The sequence below is a fragment of the Vipera berus genome (assembly GCF_964194415.1).
Source record: "Vipera berus genome assembly, chromosome: Z".
NCBI lineage: Eukaryota > Metazoa > Chordata > Lepidosauria > Squamata > Viperidae > Vipera > Vipera berus.
Window position 1 is genome coordinate 13,142,412 of NC_138205.1, and position 18,011 is coordinate 13,160,422.

Consider the following 18,011-nt stretch of genomic DNA (forward strand, 5'->3'; position numbering starts at 1 on the left):
ATTAAACAAACCCAGATGTATCACTGAAAGAAGAATCCCACTATCCCTTCAAACAATATTATTCTGAATGTTTTAATGGTTGATAAATAATTGAAAGAGATAGAATATATTAAGTCAGATTACTCACTCACTCTGACTAAGGTCTTATCTTACCGAGACAAGAATTCAGAAGAAAGAGAATAACAGGTAAGATCCCATTTGCATGATGAGTTTTGGAGTGGCAGCACTATGATTTTCTAGTATGCCAATTCATACCCACTCCTCAAAAAGACAAAATTCTCATCAGATTAATGAAGTTTCCCCTCAAGGTTTGTTGGTTCTAATCAAAAAGGAGGTGTTAATGGAAAGATTTGTTTTAATTAATTTTTATTCTGATTTTCTTCTATAAACCCAAAAGAAGGGTGTGACCTAAACCCAATAATGTGATAGAGACCGTGTTTACAATGTATCAGAAATGTTTCGGTGATTCAAACTTGGCCCAGAAATGAAGGAGATAAAAAGGCAATTAATTTTGCCAAAAAAAGAGAAAGATTCATGGTAATTTTGCTTGCAGTTAGTGTTAACTTTTTAAAACCATGGCATTATTGACTTAAAAGAAGACAATTCTACACAAGGGCATCATAAATGTCATGATCTATTTCAAGTTAGTAGCTACTTCCTGGTTAAGCGGTTTCACTGGGTTTTCTAACTCTACTCTACAGAATCTTTCCCCTAAGGTCCATTAAAGTCGACTGGTTCTAATCCAAAAAGGAACTGTTGACAGTTTATTTTAATTCATTTATTGTTGTCTTCTTCTATAAACCAAAAAGAATGGCATGACCTAAATCCAATAATGTGATAGATAAAAAGCTTAGAAAGTATCAGAAAAGTCTTGGTGATTCAAACTCAGCCCAGAAATGAACAAGATAAAAAAGCAATTTATTTTCTTCCAAAAAAATAAAGAGATATATTTTATTCTCCTTGCATGGTGATTTTGTTTGCAGTGAATGCTAACTCCTTATAGTTATGGCATTATGATTTAAAGGAAAAATATTCCACTGCAATGTCATTATGAACTTCAACATCATAATTTGGAAAATATCTACTACTGGTTAGTAGCTACTTCCTGGCTAAGTGGTTTTCACTGGGTTTTCTAACAGTACTCTGCAGAAACTTCCCCTAAGGTCCATCCATTTACCAAATTCCCAGAATGAATCCTTAGGCTTCTGTCAGGAGATCTCGTTAAAGAAAAAAGTCCCCTCGTCTCTCTATAATTTCTGATCCTCTAGGAGTCAACTGACTTTAAAGGCTCCTTCACAGTCTTTGATGTTGGCTGATGCAAAATCACCAGTGTATATGAGTACATCCAAAGGTAAAATATTCCTTCTTTCCAGAAATATCAGAAAAAAATTCAAAAGTAAGATTAATACTTACTACCTTTCCTAAGGTCCTGTTTGGTGGGTTGGTTCTTCCTGTTGGGCGACATTATTGAATATGTTATTGATCTAGCTCATTAACAGCAGTAGAAGGAAACAGAAGCTAGATTTCAATGTTAACACGCTTATTTCCTCTTGAAGGATTGCTTAATTCTTTATTTAATGATCCTTTCGTATTCTCAGGCTTACCATGAAAAAAGACAACCAATCCTGTTTGGTCGAGATTGTCCTTCTAGGCTTCTCCGATTTCCAGTCCATGCGAGAGCTTCTCTTTTGCCTGTTTCTAATGTTCTACCTCATTGCTTTGATGGGCAACAGTCTGATTTTGATCCTCACCATTCTCAATCCAACCCTTCACACCCCAATGTATTTCTTCCTCTGGAATTTGTCTTTTTTGGAAATTGGCTACACCTCTACCATCAGCCCAAAGATGCTAGTGGACATATTATCAGAAAAGCGGACTATATCCTTTTGGGCCTGTGGTTGTCAAATGTGTTTCTTCATTCTCTTTGGTCTCAGCGAGTGTTGCCTTCTTTGTGTCATGTCGTATGACCGCTATGTTGCTATTTGCAAACCCTTGCAATACCCATATATTATGAAATACAGAAAATGTGCTAAGCTTGCTGCTGTGTCATGGGCCATTGGTATTTTTGTGAGTTTGGGACAATCTATTTCCATCTTCACCCTTCCCTTCTGTGGATCGGATAGAATCAACCATTTCTTCTGTGATATTAAGCAAGTTCTGAGATTGTCTTCCACTAATACCTACAAGGATGAACTGGCCATTGCCATACTAGTTGTTCTAATTATCTTGACACCCCTTTTGCTCATCCTCTTTTCCTACATCCTCATCCTCTCCACTATTTTCAACATGCCCGGGGCCAAAAACAGGCGCAAAGCATTTTCCACTTGTTCCTCGCATCTCACAGTGGTCTGTATTTTCTATGGAACTGCCATTTTTACCTACATTCATCCCAACTCCATGGACGGTAACAGATTCCTTGCCCTGCTCTACACAATGGTGACCCCAAGCCTGAATCCCATCATTTACAGCTTGAGGAATAAAGAGATAAAAGCTGCTTTCAAAAAATCTGTAACAAAGAAACAGGTCTCCTTTATGGAATAATCCGAGTATATCTGCAGAAATAACCTCTTCATTACAATGTGGTTGTCATGCACATATTTATGTGGTACATTGGATTCTAGGGGATATTAGTGGCAGATTTCACCCTTTAAAGCAGAATCACTTAGAGATTGATAAATTTATTCAAAACAAGGGAGAACCCTGAAAGGTAACCTCAATGTATTGTTGTGGTGGAGTTCAAATAAAAGGTTGATGGCTCATCTGCTCAGAAAATCCGCAAAAGGAGACTGCAAAAGGAAGGCCATAAAAGATGTTTTTTAAGGAATCATTAGCAAGGAGATGGATCTTATTTATCTAATAATACAAGAATGCAGTTGTTTTCATCCCTTTATCAGAGGCAATTCTTGTTCACATATTATTTGTAAAAATGAACTCCAGCAGGTACTCCTAATAAATGTTTCTCTTTCCTTCTGTATGACCCCAAGTTGGTAATAATTTATTTCAAGAAGCTAAGAGCCCTGACAGGAAACCTAATTTTTTGGTCTGGTAAAACAAGTAAATGATTGAAAAGCCATTTCCTTACAAGGAAGGAAACCAGACAGCTGAAGGAATGTGGGAAGAAAGAAGAAAGAGGCAATGTGTGGAGAAAGAAGGACCAGGTGAGAAGCAGGGTGTATGACACAGGTTAGGAGAAAAAGAGGCTAAGCTGAAAGGTAGGGTTAAACATGTCATCAGTTTAGAATCATTAAAGGTAAAGGTTCCCCCGCACATGCATGCTAGTCGTTTCTGACTCTAGGGGCCGGTGCTCATCTCCGTTTCAAAGCCGAAGAGCCAGCGCTTGTCCGAGGACGTCTCCGTGGTCATGACTAGATGCCAAAGGCACACAGAACGCTGTTACCTTCCCACCGTAGTGGTCCCTATTTTTCTACTTGCATTTTTACGTGCTTTCAAACTGCTAGGTTGGCAGAAGCTGGGATGAGTAACAGGCGTTCACTCTGTTACGCGGCACTCGGGATTCGACCTTCCAAACTGCCGACCTTCTCATCGACAAGCTCAGCATCCTAACCCACTGAGCCACCGCGTCATCTCTCATATCAAAGCAAAGAAGGGCATACCATTGCCATCATTGGTTGAGTGTGACCAAATACCAGACAACAGGGAAGAGATTCCCACTCCAGAAGCTGCATATCACCATCCCCACTTAAGGCACCTGGCTACTGAGATTTCTCCAATGGACATGGATGCTGACATCTTAGTCTTGCTGGGAAGAGACATTCTCAGAGTTCATAAAGTACGTCAGCATTGCAATGGACCTGATGATGCCCCATATGCACAAAGACATGACCTAGGCTAGGTAATAGTGGGAGATATATGCGTAAATAGAACGCGCACACCATCAGAGATCAACTCCTTCAAAACTCACGTGTTGAGGAATGGGAGTGTATCTCACTTCAGACAATACCCTCACCACCATGAAGAAAAGGAGAAGCCTCTTCACATCATCCAGGTATCTGATGTTATTCCCATCACCTGTGATGATAACTTAGGCAGCACAGATACTACACACTTTGTCACAAAAGACCTGACTCTAGCCCTCCGTGAATTATGTTGACCTTTATCTAACACCAATTTAGCTTTGCCCATTAGTTTACTAGATTCTGGTATCAGATATAGCAATAATAAGCTCTTCTATCCTTTGAGCTCAACAAATATCCTGGTTATTTGCATTTGAAAACAGGTTCATTGAAAGAACAGTGCATGAGTATCAACCACATCTCCTGTTGAGGAACAGAAGGAGTATGATTTCATTGGGTTATGTTTGAACCACGGGACATGATACAAGTACATTGAAATATTGATTGATTTACTGACAGCTCTGGATTAAAAGATATGCATAAAGAGGAATGGGGTTAAAGTCCCTCCTGATAGACTAACTCAGATTAGAATCAAAATGTGATTGGCTATAGTTGGGGGTTTTGAAAAAACAAGGAGGCAATATTCTACAAACACAATTTCTGGATAGGGAGAAGGAAAGATAGGGAGTTACTATTGCTTGCTTTTCCAGAACTCTGCTCACCTCATGGTATCTTCTCCAAGCTTAGCATCATTGCTTGGCCTTTTCAAAGTTGTATGACTGAACTGATAGTTTTACTTACTCTTGAAAAATGTTTTTGCAGAAGGGATAGTTGTCTAATACGAGCTTACATTGCTGTGCCAGAGCTTTGTTTTTGCTGGGAAAGTAATATTTGGGTTAGGAGCTTCTAATCTGAACTTCAGAAATACTAGCACGTGTGACTTATTACTTTAATGCAAACGGAAATAAAGAAGCATCAGGAAGTATTATTTATTCAGGTATGTATACAACTGAGCACTGAATTCAGAGATGGTACCACCTAAATACTTTGAACTAATTTTGATTTTTTTAAAAAAATATATTTCCATGAATATCAGTTTTTTAATAAAATTGCAATAATAAACTAATTATGTTTCTCTGTTCTTCCTTATTAAAAAACCCTCTGCTATCCATTTATATATTTATATGTTATTAGAGTGTTATTATCCTGTTTTGATGTATTTCTCTCCACATTCTTCTCATTCTTCACTGACAAATCTATTGAAGCCCTGATTTAATATCTACAAATGTAGTAACTGCAACTCTGGTGACATAACCACCATTCTCAGCGCATAGAAATAGATAACCATATCAACAGATCCTGAGAATAGTAACAATATTGTAAACAGGGCTTTTTTTGTCATAGAATGCATAGAACGCGTTCCAACACCTTTTTTTGACAGATTTTCAACTTCCACAGAAACAATAGTTTCTCACGCTGCTTTGGGGGAAGACCTCTGGCTCCTGCTGCCCCCAACAGGGGAACAGTGTGTGGTTAGTCCCGGGACACGATTCACATGCTTGCGCCCGCCAGACTCAGCTGCTGTCTCCTGCATGGGCTGTGCTACTCCCTCTGTTGGCTTCCCAAAGCCAACAGGAATTGCCCGGACCTGATTGTTGACAGCTGTCTCTGCACCGTTGAGCGCTCCGAGCAGAGGCGAGTTGGCAGGAACTTTGCACACCTCCCTGCTGCCCAACCACACTGTCTCCTTGTGAGTATAAGAGAGGACCGGGAATGGGAGGTGGGGGGAGCAGTGCTTAATTCTACGTAGAGGCTCAGATCAAGTCCCTGGAAATATTACATGGCAGGGCGGCACTTTGGGCATGGTCAGAAGCTTCTTCTTCTTTTTTTTTTCTGGAGTCTCTGATATAGCCCTAGCATTTCCTCTAGATTCTGTGTCTAGAAAGATCTGTGAGTGGAACCCTTGGGTGGAATCTGCTGCGTTTGTGGGTGAAACATGGATTAAGTATTATTGGTTTCAGACAAACCCAGTTCCAAGACAGCGGGTTTAAGGGTTGTGTAGCTTTTTAATTCTTAAACAAGTTTGTAATCTCCTCATGAACTTTGTTAATAAAAAAAGAAACAACTGAACAAAAATGTTTATATTATCAAAGCAAAGTTGAATATATATAACACAATTTATTTGCGATTCATTATCTTGTCAGTAACATGGCTCCATCAATTAAACACCTATATGTTGAAGGCAGCATATGCATTTGTATTACAGACATCTATTATCTCCCACTACTAGTCCTTCCAAAAGGAACTCAATATACTGTATGTCAGACTATATATGCAAAAGGTGTCCCCTCCTCTATTAAAGAGCAACACATCACTTTCCAAGTAGACAAAAAAATAATATTCCATCTTTAGTATACCCACCTGCACTATATAAACATGGGGTAGCTATCCCACAATTTTTCACCCCTATGGCAGCCTACTATGCTGTCTTCATGATTAATTTGATAAAATAAAACTTAGTGTTCTAAGTTCATCATGAACTAAGTCTGATGAAAATAACCAACTATTTTGGCAGGGATGAATTAATAGCATGCATTTTGGGTTATAGGAACATCTCATTCACTTGAACCAATGTGATCATATCTTTAAAATGGTATGTACGAGCCATCAATAATGTGGTTGCTAATATAGGTAAATAAAGCTTATGAGCTGTTTGTATTTAAGGAGATGCTCACAACAACTTCTAGTTTATTTGATGAATGCCTGAAAGATGCATTATTTCATCTAAGCCAAAAACAGATGGAAAAAAAACTAAAGGCAATTATGAATTAAACTTGGCTCAAATCTTTAAGATGCAGCATTAGAATGTCCCAAGGGTGAAATCACAAACCATCTGCAATAAATTCAGTGTTCTTAGTCTGACAGGAACATTTATTTATTTATTTATTTATTTATTTATTTATTTATTTATTTATTTATTTATTTGATTTGATTTGATTTGATTTGTATACCGCCCTTCTCCCCAAGGACTCAGGGCGGTGAACAGGGACATAAATATCAAAATGCACAAATACAGAAATTGAAAACAAATTAAACCCTAGTGCCCAAATGCAGAAGATAAATTACATTAAAACAATAATTAAAACAAAAACCCGTCAGACCAGACCGGATTGCTCAAACAGATAGGTTTTTAGGTCGCGTCGGAAGGAGTGAAGGTCGGGAGCCATCCGGAGCTCAATCAGTAAACGGTTCCACAGGTCAGGCGCACCCACAGAGAACGCCCTCCCCCTGGGAGCCACCAGACGGCATTCTCTTGGTAGTAATAGATAGGGATAGAATAGAAAATGTCAATGGCTGGTGTTGTTCTTATCTCTGGAATGACTTATATCTGAAAATAGATTATTTGAAGAAGGGAAGAGCCCCCCCAAAAAAATTTATTTCAATTTAATTTAAATTTATTTTTCTGACAGAATGCAAGTAAAGGTTCTCTGTCCATTTTCTTAGTAGGAAGGATGCTGGATAATTCATCCTTAGTTCTAAGTTGGTTCTCTCCTTCATTAGTCTCCATCCGTTGTTTCCTGTTCTGCCTTCAGGTGCTTTGGAGCAGGGCTTTTCAACCAGTGGTACATGTACCACCTGCGGTACATTGGCACCTGGCAGGTGGTACGCGACCATCCTAGAAAACTGGTACCGTGGGAGGGGAATGAGCTGAACTGGTGGCAGCAGTGCACAAGCTTGAACGAGAGATGGTTGGAGCTGCAGGGCTGTCAGGGCTCAGCGGTTAGCACCAGGATCAGCACCAGGCTCCAGCTGGAGCTCGGCGCTGATCCTGGCACTTCTGCTGAGCCCAGAAGAAGCTTCGATCAGCTGGCATGTTGCAGCATCTCCAGGATCTTGTGATTTACATTCAGATGCTTGGCAACTGATTCATATTTATGACGGTCACAGTGTCCCATGATCATGTGAAGTGACCAAAACCTGTTGCAACCACCTAGCAGAGGGGGGGAATAAAAGCCAAATACACCCCCCACCCCACCCCCACTGCCAATCCTCAACAGAAATGCTTGGACAATGAAAACCTCGGACAGGAGGAAGAGCACTGCCGGGTGGGCAGCCAGGTGTCTTGCTAGGCTGTGGCTTGGGGGGGGCACTTTTTTCAGTGCCATTGTAACTTCGAACAGTCACTAAGCAAACTGTTGTAAGTCAAGGACTACCTGTACTTCATCACTTTTTTCCTTTTTTTTTGGTCAAGTTTTTGACACCTTGCTAGGCGATTGGTGGTACTCGGATGTTGTCATATCCTAAAAGTGGTACAATGGGTGAAAAGGTTGAAAAGCCCTGCTTTGGAGAATAGGTTGAACCCCTCTTCTTTGTGGCAGCCCCTCAAATATTGGAACACTGCTATCATGTCACCTCCTAGTCTTTTTTTCCCCACTAGTTTATACATGCCCAATTCCTGCAACTGTTCTTCATATATTTTAGCCTTCAGTCCGCTAATCTTCTTTGTTGCTCTTCTCTTCGCTCTTTTTAGAGTCTCAACATCTTTTTTTATATTGTGGTGACCAAAACTGGGTGCAATTTTCCAAGTGTGGTCTAACATTTGATTTGTGTAAAAGCTGACAGACAAGTTAAAAATTGGACGACATAAAAAGTAGGGAAAGGAAAAGTAGATGATTAGTAACTATATAAAGCAGAAAGAAAGAGGCTATAGATTTTGCAATTCATCAAGCATTTGGAATAAAGCAGAAAGGAGTTTGGGTGATGCACTTCTTCAAAAGAAGCAAGGTTCTTCATGCAATGTTATTCTGAATGCTTTAATCCTTCAGATGGAGTATAATAAGCCTTCTGCTCCACTCAGCTTCTCTGAATTTTATATATTCTGGAGGAAACTGCAATATAAGATCTCTTTGCAGCGTAATGATTTCTGAGGTTTGGGCCATCATCCCCCAAACCGAATAAATTTGCTTTCCTGAAATTAATCAAGTATCAAGAGCCCCTTCTATTTCCCATTGCAAAATAAAGACCTAAATGAAGTACCTATTTTAATTTATTTCTGTTCTGCTTTCTTCCTATAAAGCAAAGAGAATGGTGTAAACCAGGGATTTTTAAACACGGCCACTTTAAAATAAGTGAACTTCAGCTTCCTCTTTTTCAAGTCTATATATCTTAAAGCAGCCAAGTTTGGAAAGTAGTGATGTAAACCAAAATCATGCAAAGCTTAGAAAGTCTAAAAATATCTTAGAGGGTTCAAAGTCAAGGATGAGTCTTTTCAGATGAGTCTTCTAGGACAGTAGTCCCCAACCTTTTGGGCAACAGGGACTGGTTCCGTGGAGAAAGATTTTTTTCTCGGACTGGAGGGTGTGTGGTTTTGTGTGCTGCCAGCATCCCATGGATGGGGCTTTGCTTGTTTGCGCAGACCGGTTGCTGACATGCTGCGGCCCAGTATCAGTCCACGGACCGGGGGTTGAGGACTATGCTCTAGGTCTAGGAAAGATAAATAAAAGCTAGACAGTATCCCTAAAGATTGTCTCATACAGGTAGTACTCAACTTATAACCATAATTGAGCCTAAAATTTCTGTTACTGAGACATTTGTTAAGTAAATTTTGCCACCTTTTTGCCACAGTTGTTAAGTTGTTAAGTTAGTAACACAGTTGTAAAGCAAATCTGGCTTCCCATTCATTTTGCTTGTCAGAAGGTCACAAAAGGTGATCACATGACCCCAAAACACTGCAACTATCATGAATGGGTCAGTTGCCGAGGGACTGCATTTTCATCATGGGACCACAGGGATGCTGCAGTGGTTGTGTGAAAAACGGTCAGAAGTCACTTTTTTCAGTGCCGTTGTAACTTCAAACGGTCCCTAAATGAATTGTAGTAAATCAAGGACTACTTGTATTAAAAGCTCCACATGGAAAAATGCTATTATCTCTGGACAGAGTTATAACTTAGCTTGCTCTGTATGTACAAAATTCTGATGGATGCACGTTTTAGATTTGAAATCTGCCTCAACTTATTCTGAAGTAGTTATAAACTTGGGAATGAGACAGCATTATCACCGGTTGTACTAAATCGTCAAAAATGGGTCTTGAGTCAATGTGAGAGACAAGGGCGCGAATAGTCTCAAATACGGACTGGATTTATTCATTGCATTTCATCTTCAACTTCAGGGTCCAAATTTTCTATGAACTCAAGAAAATCTACCTAATAAGGAAATATGTAAGGACCTACTTCAGCTAAGCCTCCCAAGAAAGCAGAACTCTTGAAACAAGCATTGTCCCAAAAGCAAACTTTTATTAGGGGCTAGTGACAGCAGGGAATCAAGGCGAGATCTGAGAGAAAAACCTGTAAAGTGATATATTATAAGTAGCATTCAATACTCCTCCCCCCCAGTGTCCCAGTGTTCATTTGAATCCCAGCCAATCCACAGGTGGCATTGTGTTTTGATAACTGGTCTTTTTGGCGAGCTCTTCAAGGTCTCTCTCACTTTCGATTTCTTCTGGCTTCAAGCACAAACTGTTTTTCAGATAAAGGCGAGATATTCCATCCCCCAGGGGAAGGGCAACAAGACAACAAAGCACAGTGCAAAGCATCCCTAAAGGCTCGCCCCCTCCCAATAGAATGACAGGCAACAAAGAAAGCTACAAAGCTGAAATAACTGAGGATACATTTCTTTGGGACCTCACAGTCTGCTTTTCACTACACTCCAGGCAAATGAAGATAAAGTACTATCAACCAATATTTTGTTTTCTTTTACAGTGCATATTGTTGTTGTTAGCTGCGAAGTCGTGTCCGACCCATCGCAACCCTATGGACAACATTCCTCCAGGCCTTCCTGTCCTCTACCATCTTCTGGAGTCCATTTAAGCTCACGCCTACTGCTTCAGTGACTCCATCCAGCCACCTCATTCTCTGTCGTCCCCTTCTTCTCTTGCCCTCAACCTTTCCCAGCATTAGGCTGTTCTCCAGCGAGTCCTTCCTTCTCATTAGGTGGCCAAAGTATTTGAGTTTTAGCTTCAGGATCTGGCCTTCTAAAGAACAGTCAGGGTTGATCTCCTCTAGGACTGGCCGGTTTGATTGCCTTGCCGTCCAAGGGACTCGCAGGAGTCTTCTACAGCACCACAGTTCAAAGGCCTCAATTCTTTGGTGCTCGGCCTTTTTTATGGTCCAAATTTCACTGCCATACAGTGCAACTGGGACAGTACATATAGAACTGAGCAATTAATTCAGTATGAATTTTCCTAATGTATCAACATTATTAAAAGCACCAAGATTAAAGCAAATATATTTATATAATATTGATGTTTCATTGTACAGAATTGAAATATTTCACCCCTTTCCTCTCTTGTTAGAGTCCAAAGCCAGACATTTATCTCATTTCTTCACTGAAAAACCCATTAAATACACTGGGAAAATTGCAACTCTGGTGTCACAACTACAAGAATGTCACTATATGCAGAATTTTGGATCTCCCCTCGCAGGGATGTTCTGTCTAAGCCTTTAGGTACAGAAATCTGGATCACCCCCAAATTTCTGGTGATGGCAAGATAAGGGTTGTGCATCCATCCTTGCCCAATTTGGCTTCTCAGAGGCTTTTGATACCATTAATCGTGGTATACTTCTTGCCCAATTTGGCTTCTCAGAGGCTTTTGATACCATTAATCGTGGTATTCTTCTAAGCAGTGTGATGGCCTAGAGGTGGAACTCTCACCTCACAATCAGGAGACTGTGAGTTCAATCTTTGGTAGCGGCAGATATTTCTCTTTCTGGGTACAAAGAGAAAATATCTGCTATTAGCTTCCTGTAGGCATCACGAAGGGCATCCAGCCAGTAAATTCTCAGCTCCATTCAGTTGTCCCGACTCTACCCTGACGCAAGGGAGTACAAAATATCTTTTCTGACAGTCTCATTAAATTCTTCTGATGTTAATGGAATTGACGTACTATTAGGCGCTCAAGGGCCTTTTTCACTTCTTTGTTTCTAAGGCTATAAATCAAGGGATTTAGCATGGGAGTAATCATCCCATAGAGCATGCTCACTAGCCTATCCTGGTCTGGATGGTAACTGGAGGAAGGTCTTATGTAGGTGAATATGGTGGTTCCATAGAAAAGACAGACCACTATTAAGTGGGAGGCGCAGGTAGAAAAGGCCTTCCGTTTTCCCTCGGCAGAACGGATCCTCAGAATGGTGGCAATGATGTGAGTGTAGGAAATCAAGGTGATTATAAAAGCCCCCACACCAAATATGCCACCAACAATGAGGACAACCATCTCAGCCACATAGGTGGAAGCACAAGATATGGCCAAGACTGGTGGGATGTCACAATAGAATTGGTTAATTCTATTGGAGTCGCAGTAAGGTAGAATGAAAGTCAAAGTTGTATGCAGCAATGAATTGAGGAAGCCGGTGACCCATGTTCCAGCAGTCATCTGAAGGCACAGCTTTTTGTTCATGATGACAGTGTATCTCAAAGGGTTGCATATGGCCACATAGCGGTCATAGGCCATGACGGCCAAGAGGAAGACCTCCGTCCCTGCCAGGGCCACTAAGAAGTAGAGTTGTAGCACACAGCCAGCGAAGGAGATGGAACTGCATTCTGTCAAAAGGTTCTCCAGCATCTTGGGCACTGTAGCTGTAGGGCAGAAGATGTCCAGCAAGGAAAGATTACTGAGAAAGAAATACATGGGGTTGTGCAGTTGAGAATTAGCTCCTATGGCAAGGAGGATGGCGCCATTGCCCAATAGCGTGACTAAATAGATAAGCAAAATGATGACAAACAGGGAGAACCGGACGGCTGGGAGGTCCGAAAGTCCCATTAAAATAAATTCTGTCACTTGGGTCCTGTTCTCTGGTCCCTTGCTCAAAGGGTAGCATTCTCCCTGTAAAAGATTTAAAGGGAAAAACATGTAGAAAAATATGTAGAAAAAGTAGGAGGCTTCCAACAGAAAGCCATGCTGTATTTCTGTTCCAAGAATGGAACACTGCCAGATGTTGCCAATACCTATAGTTGACAATATTACGTAGATATTAGAAAGCAGAAAGTAGAATAAATGCAAAATGTTTAAAACATTAAACTTTCACTCGTGCAGGACAGAGTAATTAGCTCATATGAGTACAATAGTCTTTACTTGGGTCTACAATTCTTCTTTCAGGAACAAAATCCATCTTGCCCTATAGGTTTCCATATCAATGGCTTTAAAACTATTTGCAGTAAGAGACCAAAAACAAAAGAAATTACATTTTAAAGTTAAATTGGAAAGACTCCACTTCACGGGGGTTTTCATGAGAAGTGGGCAGTGAACTCATTAATTCTTTCTGTGTCTTAGGAAAATAACAACTTTCATTTTGATATGTTTATTCTGATGGAAATAAGGGAAGTTTTTGTTAAATGTATAAAAAAAATGTATAAATGTATTAAAACCATCAGATAGCCCCGGAGCTTTACACAACATCATAATTCAGATGGCAATCACTGATTTCTCTACATCTTGGTCCATTAAATCCCATCCTGTTCTGATAAGGGTTTTAGGTCAGTTTGTTGCAAAATCATTCAAATTTTCATTTGGGAGCAGTACATCACTTAGTTAAAAAAAATGAAGTTCATTTGCTTGCTTTATTTAAGATGAATCTTAATTTACACATTTAGCCTCAAGCTAGCCATTTTGACTATATATTATTATATTCATCATCTGTTTGTTTGCAGATGTAGCAATCATAGTATTATCCATTTCTATTAAATCCAATTATTTTTTTTCCCTCCAAACATTGGAGAAACCTGTAACCTTCGATCCATTGTGAAATATTTATTTCAGTCTGAACAAGTTGTTTTCATCTATCCTGGCATCTTATTCCTGAACTCACCTGTCTGTGGGTTGGGAGAAGGTGAGGAAACATTCTTGAAGACACTTTTGCAGAAAGATTTGGGTAGGGGTGGGGAACCTAAATGAATTTTCTAACAAGGCAGCATTAAAGCTTTGGGGGGAAAAAACGCTTTTCAGACATCCTTTGAGACTGAGTCAGAAAGACCATATAAGGAAATGCATGGTATATACATATAAAATTATACATGGTATGTGGAAGCTGCAAAATATAATGAATGAGTAATTCATCTACATTAAAAAAAAAGAATGTAGTATCTGGAAAAGGGACACGGTGGCTCAGTGGGTTAGGAGGCTGAGCTTGTCAATCAGAAGGTCGGCAGTTTGGCGGGTCGAATCCCGAGTGCCGCGTAACAGAGTGAGCGCCTGTTACTCGTCCCAGCTTCTGCCCACCTAGCAGTTCGAAAGCACGTCAAAATGCAAGTAGAAAAATAGGGACCACTACGGTGGGAAGGTAACAGCGTTCCGTGCGCCTTTGGCGTCTAGTCATGCCGGCCACATGACCACGGAGATGTCCTCGGACAAACGCTGGCTCTTCGGCTATGAAACGGAGATGAGCACTGGCCCCTAGAGTCGGAAACGACTAGCACGCATGTGCGGGGGAACCTTTACCTTTTACCTAGTATCTGGAAAGGTAGAAGGACTTTAGTGCCATACGATAGCCATCAAGTTGGGGGACTCGCAAAGCGTATTTGGCAAATACATTTTACACCACCACGATGTAAAAAAGATGTTGAGACACTAGAAAGACTGCTGAGAAGAGCAACAAAGATGATTAGGGGACTGGAGGCTAAAACATATAAGGAACGCTTGCTGGAATTGGGTAAGTCTAGTTTAATAAAAAGAAGGACTAATGGGGACATGATAGCAGTGTTCCAGTATCTCAGGGGTTGTCACAAAGAAGCTATTCTCCAAAGCAACTGAGGGCAGGACAAGAAGCAACGCATGGAAACTAATCAAGGAGAGAATCAACCTAGAACTAAGGAGAAACTTCCTGACAGTTAGAACAATTAACCAGTGGAACAACCTGCCTCCAGAAGCTGTGAATGCTCCAACACTGTAAGTTTTTAAGAAGAGACTGGACAACCATTTGTCTGAAATGGTGTAGGGTTTCCTGCCTGAGCAGGAGGTTGGACTAGAAGACCTCCAAGGCCCCTTCTGACTCTGTTATTCTATACTATTCTATTCTACATTGGAGGAGAAAACTCTCACAGCTACTAAGCATGAGTGTGCTCTGTTACATTTTGCAGTTGCTGAGGGCAGATGAGAATAGAGCTATAGTGCTCTTGTCTTGCTTGAAGAGCTTCTCAAAGGTCTCCAGTTAATCACTGCAAAAACAAAAGCCTCTGCTATCTAGACATTGGCCAATTTCAGTGTTACTCTTCTATTTTGGATTCTGATGGAGATGTCTGGGCCTCCGAGCTTCTTTTTCAGATCCTTCCTTGAACCTCTTCTGTTCCAGGTATTCCTGTTGTGTTTGGCTGGTCCTAGTGGGTTAAATCAAGGGACGCGGTGGCTCAGTGGGTTAGGACGCTGAGCTTGTCGATCAGAAGATCGGCAGTTGTTTTTTTAAATCCCATTTATATCCCGCCCTTCTCTGAAGACTCAGGGCGGCTTACAATCTAAAGCACAATGTGCTTAGCAATAGCCTTCATTCTATGTATATTCCTGCTTATTAGGGCTTTCGGGGGGCCCCAAGCGGCATTTTTACAAAGTCAGCTTATTGCCCCCAACAATCTGGGTCCTCATTTTACCTACCTCGGAAGGATGGAAGGTTGAGTCAACCTTGAACCTGGTGGGATGCGAGTTTGGCGAGTCGAATCCCGAGTGCCGCGTAACAGAGTGAGCGCCTGTTACTTGTCCCAGCTTTTGCCAACCTAGCAGTTCGAAAGCACGTAAAAAAATGCAAGTAGAAAAACAGGGACCACTCCGGTGGAAAGGTAACAGCGTTCCATGCGCCTTTGGCGTCTAGTCATGCCGGCCACATGACCACAGAGATGGTCCTCGGACAAGCGCTGGCTCTTCAGCTTTGAAACGGAGATGAGCACCGGCCCCTAGAGTCAGAAACGACTAGCACGCATGTGCGGGGGAACCTTTACCTTTACCTTTTAGTGGGCTAAATCCTAGCTGTCCCATTTCCTTTCTTCCTCCTTCTCCTTCAGACCTGGCCCTCACAATACATAAAATTAGTATCTCTCAGTACTCACTGTCGACAGCTGCTGTTTGTCCATCTTCTTAACCCCAAAAGCCAGGAGGGTGTTTTTTTTCCCATGTGCTCTGAAAACACACAAGAGGGAGACTCATCTTTTTTATCACCAGCCCAATTTCCTCTGTGAAGTCTGCAATGCAGTGGGAATTACTGGGGGCTGGGGAATTGGAAGCTCTAAGGATTTTGCAACAATTTTGTCTTTTCTAGCACAAATATCAACAGAGCAACGGAAGGTCCCAAGGTCAGGATGATATTCTCCATGGTGCTGCTATTCCTCATGTGGCAGATTGCTGCAACATACAGTAGGAGAAAGCAAAGGAAATCTTTAATGAGGCACCATTGAATGTACAATTAACTGGCTCTTACCGTGAACTAAGCCAGGGCTTCCCAAACTTTATCCTTCATTACCCAAAACCACTTATCAAAAAGTCTTATCAAACTCTTTTGAGGCCTGGTCGAAAGTTGCTTCAGTATGGTCATACTTTCCAACAGTTGCTAAACGAATGGTCATAACTTGAGGACTCCCTGTATTATTAAAAACAATATCACTAAATGCCCCTTCATGGATTACTGCCTTGTCGTGGCGAAGGGGCTTGCGTAATTCAATGAAGCTATGAGCTATGCCGTGCAGGGCCACCCAAGACGGACAGGTCATAGCAGAGAGTTCTGACAAAACGTGATCCACTGGAGAAGGAAATGGCAACCCACTCCAGTATCTTTGCCATGAAAACCCTATGGACAGTACCAAAAGGCAAAACGATATGACGCTGGAAGATGAGCCCCTCAGGTTGGAAGGCGTCCAATATGCTACTGGGGAAGAGCAGAGGGCTAGTACTAGTAGCGCCAGAAAGAATGAAGCGACTGGGCCAAAGCCGAAAGGACGCTCAGCTGTGGATATGTCTGGTGGTGAAAGGAAAGTCCGATGCTGTAAAGATTTTTTTCTCCATAGGAACCTGGAATGTAAGATCCATGAATCAAGGAAAGCTGGACGTGGTCAAACAAGAGATGACAAGACTAAACATCGACATCTTAGGTATCAGTGAACTAAAATGGACAGGAATGGGTGAATTTAATTCAGATGACCATCAGGTATACTACTGCGGGCAAGAATCCCTCAGAAGAAATGGAGTAGCCTTCATAGTCAATAAAAAAATAGGAAAAGCAATACTGGGATACAATCCTCAAAATGACAGAATGATCTCAGTTCAAATCCAAGGCAAACCATTCAATATCACAGTAGTCCAAGTCTATGCCCCAACCACCGGTGCTGAAGAGGATGAAATTGACCGGTTCTATGAAGCCCTACAGCACCTTATAGAACTAACACCCAAAAATGATGTCCTTATCATCATGGGGGATTGGAATGCTAAAGTAGGAAGCCAAAAGATAACGGGAATAACAGGCAAGTTTGGCCTTGGAGTAGAAAATGAAGCAGGGCACAGGCTGATAGAATTTTGTCAAGAGAATACGATGGTCATAGCAAACACTCTTTTCCAACAACCCAAGAGACGGCTTTACACATGGACATCACCAGACGGTCAACACAGAAATCAGATTGACTATATGCTCTGCAGCCAAAGATGGAGAAGCTCTATACACTCAGTAAAAACAAGACCAAGAGCTGACTGTGGCTCAGACCATGAGCTTCTTGTTGCAAAGTTTAGGCTTAAATTAAAGAAAGTAGGGAAAAGCGCTAGGCCAGTCAGGTATGAATTAAATCATATCCCTGTTCAATATACAGTTGAGGTGACAAATAGATTTAAGGAATTGGATCTGATAGACAGAGTGCCTGAAGAACTATGGACAGAGGTTCGCAACATTGTACAACAGGTAGCAACCAAAACCATCCCAAAGAAAAAGAAATGCAAGAAAGCAAAATGGCTGTCTGAGGAAGCTTTGCAAATAGCTGAGGAAAGGAGGGAAGCGAAAGGCAAGGGAGAAAAAGAAAGATATGCCCAATTAAATGCAGAATTCCAAAGAATAGCTAGAAGAGATAAGAATGCCTTCTTAAATGAACAATGCAAAGAAATAGAAGAAAACAATAAAATAGGGAGGACCAGAGATCTTTTCA

General features: G+C 41.1%; 1 protein-coding gene across 1 annotated transcript in view; it reads right to left on the reverse strand.

The window, feature by feature from the left end:
* Nucleotides 1–15,962, reverse strand: part of LOC308678651 (uncharacterized protein) — a gene marked incomplete at both ends in the record, with an annotated part of 30,530 nt that extends 14,568 nt beyond the window's left edge. The window contains 3 exons of the mRNA XM_081345880.1: nt 5,330–5,601; nt 11,797–12,732; nt 15,939–15,962. Coding sequence (XP_081202006.1) covers nt 5,330–5,601; nt 11,797–12,732; nt 15,939–15,962 — 1,232 coding nt within the window. The remainder of the gene's footprint in view (nt 1–5,329; nt 5,602–11,796; nt 12,733–15,938) is intronic.
* Nucleotides 15,963–18,011: the final 2,049 nt, after the last annotated feature.